Genomic DNA, 13,225 nt, shown 5'->3' on the forward strand with positions numbered 1-13,225 from the left:
ACGTGTCTTTGCTAAAAAAAAAATCCTAATACCTGGAAATGAATTGGGTTACATGAAAGTTATTATAGAATTTACAAATGGCAGTATATATATATATACTGGATTTAAAAAAAAAATTATACTAGTAATGGTAGCGAGCAGCGACTTAAAGTGGGACTGCGGTGCGCATTCTGACACTGGGTGGGAATTGACTTGGTGTCACTGACTGACACCAGTGACACTAATAAAAAAAAATAAATCCCAATATGTGTAAATTAATTGGTTTACGTGAAAGTTATAAAAGTTATTGTGTCTACAAATGGCGATATATATACTGTATTTTTATATACTAGTAATGGCGGCGAGTGACTTAAAGTCACACTGCGGCGAGCATTCTGACACTGGGGGGGACTGACTAATAAAAAGCTGCACTGTACTAATGGCATTGGGCAGGAAGAGGATAACATCTGGGGTGATCAAAGGGTTAACTGTGTGCTGTGTGTTTTACTAGGGAGACAGGCAGGAGAGAGACCTGTGTTGTTTACACACAGGTCTCTCCTGTGAGTTCTACTCGGCGATTGCCGGGTGCCAGTGGGAAATCTCCGGCCAGGACCCAGTGAGTGACATCCATGGCCGCCAATGGCGGCGCAGGTAGGGCAGCGCGTGTGCACCCCCTACCCGGAAACGTAAATCCTGTATATATGTGATTTTGTGCAGCCCTGTAGCACTAGTTCTACTAATGGATGGCGGGAAAGCGGTTAAAGAATACTCAGCTGATATATTTTTATTGTTTTCCTTTCTTGCCTTTTAATAACTTTATTTATATGTCAAAATCAGTTTCAGACAGGAGTAGTTGGGGGTAGATTATAGATACAGCAACTGCAACTAGACTGCCTGGCTATATAACATTCTGATTGGTCAGTCGCATCGAGGCTTAACCCGCACGATTTCAAGTCACATGGTATATCCCATTTTGTACTTCTCTCCTTGACTTTCTAACCCGCACCAGCAATCAGTACGAATTGTCCATTTGCAGAGGTGTTATTTGAGTTAATGAAAGGTTTCGACGTTGGTATACTAGCGAGATAAGAGATGAAAATCTCTCCACCCCCCATGTTGGTTTGGTACAGTCTGGCTGGCGACTGATGCGCATGCGCTATGTGATTTCCGTCTCGGACTGTCATGGCGGCCTGTACGGTGGGACGGAGGGGACACGGGGACATGAATACATTGACTTTATCTGGGAAGGTGATGGCCCGGTGGATGGCACACGGTGTGCTTGTGTCTCTCGTTGTCTCCTTATTACTCCCGACTGGAACTCGGGCTAATGTGTGCAGAGTGAAGGTAAGGGGCTGACAATGACTGGCCAGCTGTATATAGCAGTCTATGGGCCGTATACTGGGAGGTGAATAGCAGTCTATGGGCCGTATACTGGGAGGTGTATAGCAGTCTATGGGCCGTATACTGGGAGGTATAGAGCAGTCTATGGGCCGTATACTGGGAAGTATATTGCAGTCTATGGGCTGTACACTGGGAAGTATATTGCAGTCTATGGGCTGTACACTGGGAGGTATATTGCAGTCTATGGGCTGTACACTGGGAAGTATATTGCAGTCTATGGGCTGTACACTGGAAGGCATATAGCAGCCTGTGGGCTGTACGCTGGGAGGCGTATAGCAGCCTGTGGGCTGTACGCTGGGAGGCGTATAGCAGCCTGTGGGCTGTACGCTGGGAGGCGTATAGCAGCCTGTGGGCTGTACGCTGGGAGGCGTATAGCAGCCTGTGGGCTGTACGCTGGGAGGCGTATAGCAGCCTGTGGACAGTATACTGAGCCTGGGAGGTGTATAGCAGCCTGTGGGCAGTATACTGGGCCTGGGAGGCGTATAGCAGCCTGTGGGCAGTATACTGGGCCTGGGAGGCGTATAGCAGTTTTTGGGCTTTATACTGGGCCTTGCTTAGACTGTCATACATGAGCCTTTAGTTGTACTTTACTGTAGTGTTTGTAATAAAGAAAAATACACCAAGACATTGTGATAGTGGAGGTAGCAATTTAGAGGTTATTATGACATTGGCCATTAATAAAACCCAAAGGCCAATTTTCAAAGCCCCTGAATTCTCCTTTAAATTCCACGAGCATCGGCAGTTATGTTTCTTGTTGGGACTAATCTCCAGTTTCATTCTTTCCAGGTTGGAGAAGGAAGAGAATCTGAAAATTGTGGAACAAACCTAGAATTGGAACATTCGTTTGAACTTGGTAAGCAAGTGAACAGAACTGCTTGGAATACTTCTCAGCAATTTGCATTTTACTCATATCTCCAATCAGGGCAGGACATATTGATGGAGACAAGTTGCCAGAGCTGTGTGGTTGTTGATGGATAACATGTTCCTTATTCTTATGTAAACAAATAGTGCAGCGCTACAAATAAATACAATTCTTAATAAATTCAAACCTAAATTGGGCAAACACTATTGACAAAGTGCATACAAGACAATATAAATGTGTAATTACACTCAAATGTAGCACAACAAAATTAATGTAACCCATTGCAACAAATATATATAACCAATCATAAAGTGCTGGTGCAAAATCTTGAAAGGGAGCCAAGTGCTGGTGAAATAGTCCATTCAAAATAATGGTGGTGAGTGAACTCCACTTCAGATGCAAAAAGTGAAACAATCTTCCATGTGACTCCTCCACCACTATGCACTTACTTGAACTTCTAAAATGTACAGCCTGATCAACGTTTCAGCCGGCGTGGGTACCCCCAATTTTTCCTCCATCTGGACCAGGAGCCTGGTGTCTGAATGTCTCTAATGGGCAAAAAAACAGAACTGCATCTACAAATATCCCCAAATCTTGGTTCTATCTCGAAATCTTGATTCCATTTTCAAAGAAAACTACCTCAATGTCCACAAGGGGTCGTCTGCCCCTCCCTCCTGGAAACCAAATTGGCAAAGAAACATCCAGTAGTGCAGACCACCAGTTTATTTCCATAAGAAAGTATAAAATTCCACTCACATGTTGAAAAATTCATTGAGGCATGTCACAGGCTTTTAGAATACTCGACTTTCCAAAATGGCATCTGAGCTTCGCCTAGCTTGATGAGGTCACTGGCCGTCTGACCCATTGTGCCCCCGTCGGCTTTCTCAAAGGCTCCGCTAACGAGACTTAGGAGACTCTGGAATCTATAGAGTTAGGACTGCAGTACATAGGGAGCCTTGACGTGGGCACTGCGGCTTGCGCCTATATTTGCAAAATGTGTGCAACAAAATCCTCTGTTTTTAACATGAATTGTTAGACATGGCCAGTTTGGTTGTTTTGCAGGCAAGCTGGTATGTTTGCTGGGAAACCTTTTGTTTATATTATTTATTTATTTCAGGTACTTATATAGCGCCGTCAATTTACGCAGCGCTTCACATATATATTGTACATTCACATCAGTCCCTAACCCTCAAGGGGTGTACAATCTAAGGTCCCTAACTCACATCCATACATACACATACTAGGGCCAATTTAGACAGGATCCAATTCACCTACCTGCATGTCTTTGGAGTGTAGGAGGAAACCGGAGCACCTGGAGGAAACCCACGCAGGCACAGGGAGAACATGCAAACTCCAGGCAGGTGGTGCCGTGGTTGGGATTCGAACCAACAACCCTAGTACTGCTAGGCGGAAGTGCTAACCACTAAGCCACTGTGCTGCTGTACGTGGTATGTGTTGGGGGCTGTGTAAAGCACTCAAATATGATTTCTTTTTTCTTTTTTTTTTTTTTTATTGAAGGTCTGCTTTAACCACTTCCACTTAATCACGGGAGCTGTGCAGGAGTAGGTTGCCGTTCATAAATGGTGCCCGCATTTTCTGCCTGTGCACGCTCCCTGGCAGCGCGCGTCACCACGATCCAGTGATCGCTGTACGGGACCTCTGTGTGAGGTCCCAATCATGTGATCACTGATTGGCCAATCAGTGATCACATGAATAGTAGTAAACAAGATGTCACTTTTGACATCATTGCTTACTACGTGTGAAATCTGTGAATGATCACAGAGGTCACATGGTACAGGGCTATTCACAACAGCCTTGTACCACGTGACAAGCTGTGACCAATAACAGCTCTCACAGAGAGAAGAAGAAATGATTGATTTTACAGCCTTTATGCACTCACCGGAGCACTGGGCTGGGGAGGGGGCGGGAGCGTCTGCTTTAGGCTTTCAGCAGCAACTGAAAGGCTGAGCCAGGTGCTGATCAGGCATCTGCGTGGATCCCAGCAATATAGTCAGGGTCCTTCCAGTGCCTGGAGCATCTCCTTGATGTCAGCCCACAATGGGCTTTAACCTGCTGTTTGCTGATTCTGGGTTACATGAGTACAAAGGTAAGTGTGAATCAGAAGAGACGTATCGCCAATAAAGCTTTGGCTGTACGTCCTTCGCTTTTTTTTTTTTTAAACATTTTTTTTAGGTTTCAGAGATTAAAGCGGCACTGGAGGGAACTAGACCAGATTTATATCCAATTAGTATCAGCCCTTTTGTCACTTGTCAGCAAAAATCTTACTGTATATTGTATCACATTTGAGTATACAGTAGGTGCGCTCAAGAAGTTGTCACTTAAGACTAGTGAAAGCCAATGACTGGTATGAAATGTCGGCACCAAGAAGTACCTGTAGGAGCTTTCAATACTCTCTCGTTGTCCAAATGCAGGGCTGTTAGGTTGGGCAAAGCTTCAGAATCTCATCATAGTGCTAAATTTGTCTATACCCTCTCACTTATCAATCCTACTGGCCAGTGAGGCAGCCCATCATACTGCTGGCTCGGTAGAAAATGGACATGGTACAGTGCCTGCCATTTGGTCCAAGCAGGGGGTACTAAAAGCTTGTACAGGTATGTGCAGGGACCTTTGGGTGCCTGCATTTGCTTTTAAAGGGATATTAATGCTTGTGTGTGTGTGTGTGTGTTATTTAAAAAAAAAAAAAAAAAAAAAAAAAACATGTCATACTTACCTGCTCTGTGCAATGGTTTTGCACAGAGCAGCCCTGATCCTTTTTTTCTTGGGTCCCCCACCGGTGCTCTTTGCTTCTCTCCCTTGACCAGTCCACCTAATAGCAAACCACTTGCTATGGTGGCACTGGTGTCTGCTTGCTCCCGAGCCCTGCTGTATGCACCCTTAAGACTCTTAGAGCCGCAGCTCAGCACCACCCCGCTCTCTGTTCATTGGCTCACTGGCTGTGATTGAAAGCAGTGAGAGCCAATGACTCCCACTGCTGTCTTAGCCAATAAGGAAAGATGGCCGAGGCTCCCTTGCACAGCGCTGGATCAAGATCGGGCTCAGGTGAGTAGGTGAGTATTGGGGGGGGGCTTCACACTGAGTTTTCTTCTTCTTCATACATAGAATGCAACCACTTTAAAGAGAACTAAGTGGTTACCTGGACTTTGCATGTTCTCCCTGTGCCTGCGTGGGTTTCCTTCGGGAACTCCAATTTCCTCCCACACTCCAAAGACATGCTGGTAGGTTAATTGGCTCCTGTCTAAATTGGCCCTAGTATGTGTATGTATGAATGTGAGTTAGGGACCTTAGATTGTACACCCCTTGAGGGTTAGGGATCTTAGATTGTACACCCCTTGAGGGTTAGGGACTGATGTGAATGTACAATATATATGTAAAGTGCTGTGTAAATTGACGGTGCTATATAAGTACCTATAACTAATAAATACATTTTATGGTATTGTGTCTTTTTGTGTTTTAAAGACTTTCCTTATGTGTGTAAGTGAGAGGTGTGCAGAATAAAATGTCTAACCTGAGTCTCTGTTTTGGTATAGATGACAGTATCCACTTCAAGAAGAGAGGATCGCTGATCTTGAGCCCTTCCCCAGACCAGAGTGTTTCTATTGTACAGAAGCAGCTGACTGAGGATGAGAGGAACAGACTCAGGGTAGGCGTTTACAATACAATACGATTTATGTTTCAAAGTCCCTTTAAAAAAATGTTTAACAGCAGCTAGTTTATTTTGCATGCACACAAGAACCGAGGAAGACTTGTGTTGTGGAAGCCGTCCCCAGAAAGGGCAAGCACTGGTCCCTGGTGTATATATAGGCAAGCTGCCTACAGCTGATCTTTTCCCCATTACTGACATACCATACATTTTTCTGCACTGAGTGGAACTGGCCATCTTGGTAGAGGAGTAGGGCTTTGCTTCCTCATATCAATGCCCCCCCCCCCCTTCCCTGATGACCTATGAAAATTGTGAACAAGAAGCAGCAGAAGAGATGTAGAAAGCACAGATCCACAGATTTAGTCTCAGAACAGAGAGATACTTGTAGAGCCTCAGGTACAGCTTCCTTTCTAGCAAAGAAAACAATGAGCAGCACAGTGGTTACCTCCTCAAATCTCCTGAGACTAGCAGTACCTTAAATCTCACACTGCAAATGACTACAGAACAACATTGTCCGGGCACAGCCATAGTTTAGGATGCAAAATGGAACGATTTATCAGAATCCAACAGGTCAGGGTTTTGTGATCACACATGTAGGTTAATGGTATAGTGAATGTATGCATTTATTGTAACTTCCTGCTCATTGGCCTACCTCATCGCAGGCTATCCCCTCTTCAGTCTATCATGAATGCTGCTGCCAGACTCATCCACCTTACTAACCGTTCTGTATCTGCCATCCCTCTCCGCCAATCCCTCCACCCCTCTCTGTCAATCCCTCCACTGGCCTCCACTCAGTGTCCTCCACCCCTCTCTGCCAATCCCTCCACTGGCCTCCACTCAGTGTCCTCCACCCCTCTCTGCCAATCCCTCCACTGGCTTCCCATTGCCCAACAGATAAAATTCAAAACATTAACAATAACATATAAAGCCATTTATAACTCTGCCCCAAATTACATCACCAATCTTGTCTCCAAATATCACCCAAACCGTACTCTCCGCTCCTCGCACGACCTCCTGCTCTCTAGCTCTCTTGTCTCCTCCTCCCATGCTCGTCTACAGGACTTTTTCAGAGCTTCCCCCATCCTCTGGAACTCTCTACCCCAATTTATCAGACTATCGCCTACTCTGCTCACTTTTAGGCGATCTCTGAAAACCTATCTCTTCAGGGAAGCCTATCCTGACCTCTGCTAATAATGGAATCTTTTACTCTTCCAACTAGTCCATCCCCCACAGTTACTACCTTTTGTACCACTAGCCCCTCCCTCTTAGATTGTAAGCTCCAAGGATCAGGCCCTCCTAACCCTCTTGTATTGTTTCTGTATTGTCTCCCTTTATATTGTAAAGCGCTGAGCAAACTGTTGGCGCTATATAAATCCTGTATAATAATAATAATTTATTTCCAGGATATTGCAAACCTGAATGGACTTTATAGGATTCGGATCCCTTATAAGCTGGGCCTTTCTGAAGAATCCAGTGAATATGTTACATCATTTGTTCGGGCAGTAAGTTCTTGTTTTTTTTTTCTTCAATGTTTTGTGTAGAATTTCAAAGAAATCTGTACTGCAAGACTAGATCCACTGGCTTCAACAGTGTGAGGCAAGAATGTGAAAAGTATGCAGATCAGGGGTTATGACTTTCTCATCTGCAGGCTTGTCCCTCTTCAGTGACTTGAAGGCAGAGACAGCTAAGCAGAGTATTCTCAGGTGGAAATCAAGTAAAGCCACTGTATTTGTTTCATTGCAGGTTTTCTTTCAGTAGGCTTGTAGGACAACCTTTGGAACAGCTGTTCTTTAATTAATCCATTCACCACTCTGAGTGCAAACCACCTGATCGAACACTTGCCTTCCTCCCAGATCCAGTTATTTTCAGTGTGTGGCCTTGCATGGCACAACCCTTTTAGTAAAAAAAAATCATCTATAAGTTGTCTTAGTGCATATGAGCACTGCAGACCCATTCATTCTTATGAGAGAACTCTACCCCACTGGACTACTGGAGGCTGCCATAGGCACAACTTAGAGAAATTAAAGGGGCCATGATACCCTTACGCACAAAGAAGAGGACCCAAGATTGGCATTCTAGCCAGGGGCGTATTTACCCCAAGGCATTTGCCTAGGGCGGCATTTTTCAGGGGGGTAGCACTGCCCCCCGAAAGAAGTCTTGGGAGAAGGGACACATGCAGTATGGAGACCAGGTGGGATCTGAGAGAGGCTGTGGGCTGCTTGATGGTGTATGCAGAATTTTACTCTTGTTCCCGGGGATGTCCGGAGCTGTGAAGGTGGTGGGGGGAGATTGTCACTGTATGGGGGGCGGTGGTAGCATAAGGCTCTCTCGGTTGAGGAGGGCTGGGGTGTTGTTGATCAATGTCAGGCTCTCATTGTAGGGGAGGGGAGTGTTGGTTGGTGTCACAGCCTCTGTGGGGGGGGGGGGCAATTTTTGTGTTGCCTAGGGCAGCACAAAACCTAAATACACCACTGACTATAGCTAAAAAGGCTGTGCTATGTGGACAACTACAGTGAATATCAAGAGAATGGGGAAGACAAGGTGGTTTGCAGTCAGGGACATGGGGAGAATTAAAGGACGATTGTTGTAAAGATACAGTTGGCCTTTAAGCCTGCTTCACATCTTTGCGGATGGTTGCAGGTGCAGGAATTGCAGTGATACCAACAACCACCCGAAAACGCGTGGGGCTGCCATTCTTTTTTTTTAATCTGCAGCGTGTTTGCGAGAACCACAGGGAAATCGCACGGTGCTTTTCCCGGCCACGGCATTTTTTTAGTATGGTGCAGGAACCTTTTCCCTGTGGGAAATGCAGGCACTGCAGCCCATTGCATTGAGTACATTGCGTGCCCAAACACGGGCCATAAACCTGCATAATTGTGAACCAGGCCTTGAAGAGAAACCATTTTTTAAACTTCCTAATGACATGCACTTTATTTTCTAACTGGTTCATTTTAAGAAAACAAATGAAATAAAAAGTTTAAAGCAGAACTACACTGTATCTGAGCACCACAAACCAAAAATGCCATTTCATTCATTTCTAATACTCAGAGGAAACTCCCCCATCCATCCATGTCTCCATGCTTTAATTTGCTGAGAAATCACTGAAAAACACCCCTAGAGTTTATGGTTGTGGCCATCTTGAGTAAGGGCAGATGATTCATGTAGAATTTACTTCCTAAAATCCTTCTGCCCCGGAGAGACCGGATATAGGGAATGCGGGGTCCGGGGAGACCGGATATAGGGAATGCGGGGTCCGGGGAGACCGGATATAGGGAATGCGGGGTCCGGGGAGACCGGATATAGGGAATGCGGGGTCCGGGGAGACCGGATATAGGGAATGCGGGGTCCGGGGAGACCGGATAGAAGTCACAAGACTGCACGGCTGATGAGAAAAGGTATTAAGCAGTTTATATTTTCTAAAATAATATAATTTTCATGTGTGTACTGTGGGAGACCAGACAGAGTGAATGCAAGGTTCGGGGTTTAGTAACACTTTAATGCCATCTGCTGCAACAGCTTACACTTGCCTCCTCCCAATTTCCTGTGGGAAGCAAAGAAATATCCAGTACTTCTTTCCTCCCAATAGGCCATTAAGGCAGTAGTGTTGTCATGTGGGCATGGAGACACCCCACTGCAAGCTCTAATAAAGTGAAACTATAGAAACATTTTTTTTTCCATTTTGGATAGGGGTGGTAAGGGAAGGGAGGGTTATAACCTCTGTTAAAATAAAAAAAAAAAAATTCCGCCATCTGTGTCCCATTGCAGAGATTTCCTCTCACTTCCTGTCTCATAGCAAAACAGGCAGTGAGAAATATTCCCTGCAAATTTAAGAGAATTCCTTGGGGTCGCCAGAACTAGTGTCCCCATTAGAAGATTTCCCCTCTATTACTTTTCTGGGGACAACCCATAATTTTTGTTTTTTATTTCACTTTCAATAATGATGGTAAACAGGACAAATAGGGGGGGATCTCCTTAATGGGAGCACAGAGTTCAGTAAAAACCTGACGCATGTTACAAACCATCTCCACTCTATCCAAAAATTTAAAAAAAATTTTGCTTATAGTTAGTCTTCAAGTTCAGAGGGCTCCATACCCTTGCAATCTGTAGAGCAGTGAGAAGGAGAAGGGAAGACACTGCTGTAGAAACTTTCTTTTATCCTGCATATACAAAGCACAAGTACAACTTTACTAGCCTATGTCATGGTGATATTTTCATTTCCTTGCAGTGCTCCATGGTTGAATCTCATCTCTCAGATCAAATCACTGTTCACACAGATATTTCTGGGAATATTGTAGGCATTTCTATAATCACCTTCCCAGGGTCCTGCAACAGCGCAGAAGTAGAGGATGTGGATCTGGAGCAGTTTAATACGACCGTCTATATCCAGCAGCCTGTTCCAGCAGCAGTGTGAGCTTTCATCTCAAATCATTCTGTTTTTTTTTTATTTTCCTGTAACTTTATTTGCTCTGTTAGATATCATTTTATTTCTTTCCAGACCTGAAACTGCAGCTTTCATAGAGCGCTTGGAGATGGAACAAGCCCAGAAAGCAAAAAATCCACAAGAACAGAAATCTTTTTTTGCTAAATACGTAAGTGTTTCTGCCTTCATAAATATACATGATATACAGAACTAGAACTCGATGCCTGGGAAAAAAAAAAGACAGCGAAAAGGGCAGGTGTGATGCAAAAAGCCCTGAGATCCATAGCAACCAATTACAATTCATTGGTTACTTTTTTGGCTATAGCGAACCAACATCTAATTGGCTGATTTGGACAATTTGCACATTGCTCTTTATGCAAACGAAATAAGCCCGCTTGACTAGTCTGCATTAGATTTCATGGGATAAGCACATTAGGGCTCACGAAATTCTGTTCTCTCAGCAGGGGCGTCCCTAGGATTGGTGTCATCCAGTGTGATAACACTTGGTGACACCCCCTCTGACGATCCCCGCAGAATGGATCGGATCTGCGGATTGAGCATAATGGATCGGAGTCCATTATGCTCCCCAATCCGCAGATCCGATCCATTCTTCAGGGATCGTCGGCATGCAACCTATACCAGGTGACACTGGACCCGCTCCACGAAAAGGTAAGTTGTAAAGCAAGCCGACGATCCTGCGGGGATTGTCGGCTTGCTTTACACCTTAGTTTTTCGTGGAGCGGGTCCGGTGTCACCCGGTGCGGTGCACACCCCCCGCACCTGCCTGGGGACGCCACTGTCTCTCAGTTATTCAGTAGTTGCATATCATCAGTATTTACAGTTAAAGGATAAGTTAATCTTTTGTAACATGTTACACCCGTGTTCAGGGTGTAACATGTTACTGTTGCAGCAGCACCATCCCCCGTTGTGAAGGCGAACAGGGGATCCTCTCCCACTAATTAAAAAGAAAAGTGGACGTGTGTGGCTCCGCCCACCTAGTCGCATCATTCATTCACAGAGTTTTGTCAATGAGAGAACTACAAGTACCACCTTTTGTGGCTGTCAGCTTGTAGTTCTCAATGAACTACTAGGGAGCTGATGAGTGCTTTTGGTAGTTCATTGATGCTTACTGTTATTGTGTAACTGCTTGCCCGTCCGAGGTACTAGCAGACAGATACACTGACTGTCTGCAGGAGCCTTGCATTGCACCCATGATCTGCTGATCGTGGGTGCAATGCTTTGCTGCAGGCTCTTATTAATAAATATATATATTTATATTTTAAATACACAATTAAAAAACACACTGACGCCAATTTAAAAAAATAAATCCTGACCTTTGACCCTGACCTAGACCCAAACACTTACCCTGGCACTGAACTAGATCAAACCTTGATCTATGTATTTTTTATTTTTTTTTCTAAAATTTATTTATTTTATTTAATTTTATTTATTTTTTTTGTTTCCAACAAACATTTTTTCCCCCCCTCTATGCCAGGAGGTAGAGAGATACAATTTATCTTTTATTACAATTTATCGGGGGTCCTGATCGTTAGAACGGGACCCGGAGCTCTCAGTGACACCCCGATCTTTGTGATGGGAGCGTGCTGTGTGGCGTGCTCCCAGCACGAAGACAGGTACGAAAATATACGACCCACGGAAAAAGCCCAGTTCTGTAAGGCCGCATATTTGTGTGACGTTGGCGCGAAGGGGGTTAAAATAATCATATTTTGTTGCTTTGCAGCCTGAAATGAAGACACACAGTTTTTGTTTTATCCAGCTGTATTTTCTCAGTGCAACTTATAACATCCAAGTGAAAGATAAGACACTAACCTGTCAGAAAATTCTAAAACAAAATTACTCAGTTGGGAAAAAGGATCACCCCCTCCTAAAAATGACAATCAGGTGCAGCTAATCACCTTCTCAATGGCACACAAAGCTATTTGACTTTCAGTAATCCGCTGTGGTCATTTTGATTAGCTCAGCATGAAAAGTGCTTTCCTGGAGCATTTCAGTCCCTGGTAGTGCAACTGAAGCAAAAAATCAACTATAGGTGGCAAGGCGCTGTCAAAAGATCTCTGGGATAAAGTTGTGGACAAGCACGAGTCAGTAGATGGATACAAAAAAAAATTTCAAAAGCTTTATCAATGCCTAGAAGCAAAATGAAGTATATTAAGAAGTGGGAGGTATTTGGTACAACACAGATCCTCCTCGGATCAGGATGCAGCTCCAAACTGGATGAAAGAGCCAGGAGGAAACTGGTCAGAGTGGCTACCAAGAGGCCTACAGCAACTCTAAAGAAGTTGCAGAATTTTTGACAGAGTGGTCATTGTGTGTATGTGGCAACAATATCATGAATTATCCACAAATGTTGCTTGTATGGGAGGGGTGCAAGAAAATAGCCGCTTCTCAAGAAAGGACATATGCAGTCATGACTGAGGTATGCCAGAACGCACCTTGAAGGTTCTGAGGCCACATAGAAAAAGGTGTTCTGGTCAGATGAGACTAAAATCGAATTATTTGGCCTCAACACTACATGTCTGGCAGAAATCCAATCCAGCTCCCCATCCAAATAATCCCATTCCAACAGTAAAGAATGGAGATGGGAATATCCTGTTGGGGAACAGGGGTGGGGGGGGGGGTCTCTGCAGCAAGGACTGGAGTACTTGTCAGGATAGAAAGAAAAATGGATGGGGCAAAATACCGTCACATTCTTGAGAAAAATCTGCTGCTCTCTGCCAGAAAGTTGTCAATGGGAAGAAGGTTTACCCTCCAACATGACAATGACCCAAAGCACACAGCGAAAATGACCGCACAGTGGTTGGAGGAGAAAAAGGTGAATGTCCTTGTATGGCCTAGTCAGAGCCCAGACTTAAACACCATTGAAAATCTGTGGAATGACTTG

The 13,225-nt window shown here is 44.5% G+C and overlaps 1 protein-coding gene across 2 annotated transcripts in view; it reads left to right on the forward strand.

Annotated features, from left to right (window-relative positions):
* The first annotated feature begins 1,134 nt into the window (after positions 1–1,134).
* EMC10 (ER membrane protein complex subunit 10) overlaps positions 1,135–13,225 on the forward strand; it is a 40,263-nt gene continuing 28,172 nt past the window's right edge. Inside the window, exons 1-6 of one of the 2 annotated variants that reach the window (XM_089655181.1) lie at positions 1,135–1,323; positions 2,167–2,233; positions 5,791–5,903; positions 7,307–7,405; positions 10,129–10,310; positions 10,399–10,492. In XM_089655181.1, coding sequence (XP_089511307.1) covers positions 1,162–1,323; positions 2,167–2,233; positions 5,791–5,903; positions 7,307–7,405; positions 10,129–10,310; positions 10,399–10,492 — 717 coding nt within the window. In that variant the 5' untranslated portion in view covers positions 1,135–1,161. The remainder of the gene's footprint in view (positions 1,324–2,166; positions 2,234–5,790; positions 5,904–7,306; positions 7,406–10,128; positions 10,311–10,398; positions 10,493–13,225) is intronic. The other variant, XM_089655180.1, reaches the window with a different exon arrangement.

The sequence above is a fragment of the Staurois parvus genome, unplaced genomic scaffold, assembly GCF_062004578.1.
Source record: "Staurois parvus isolate SC_StPar_1 unplaced genomic scaffold, SC_StPar_1.0 ptg000827l, whole genome shotgun sequence".
Lineage (NCBI taxonomy): Eukaryota > Metazoa > Chordata > Amphibia > Anura > Ranidae > Staurois > Staurois parvus.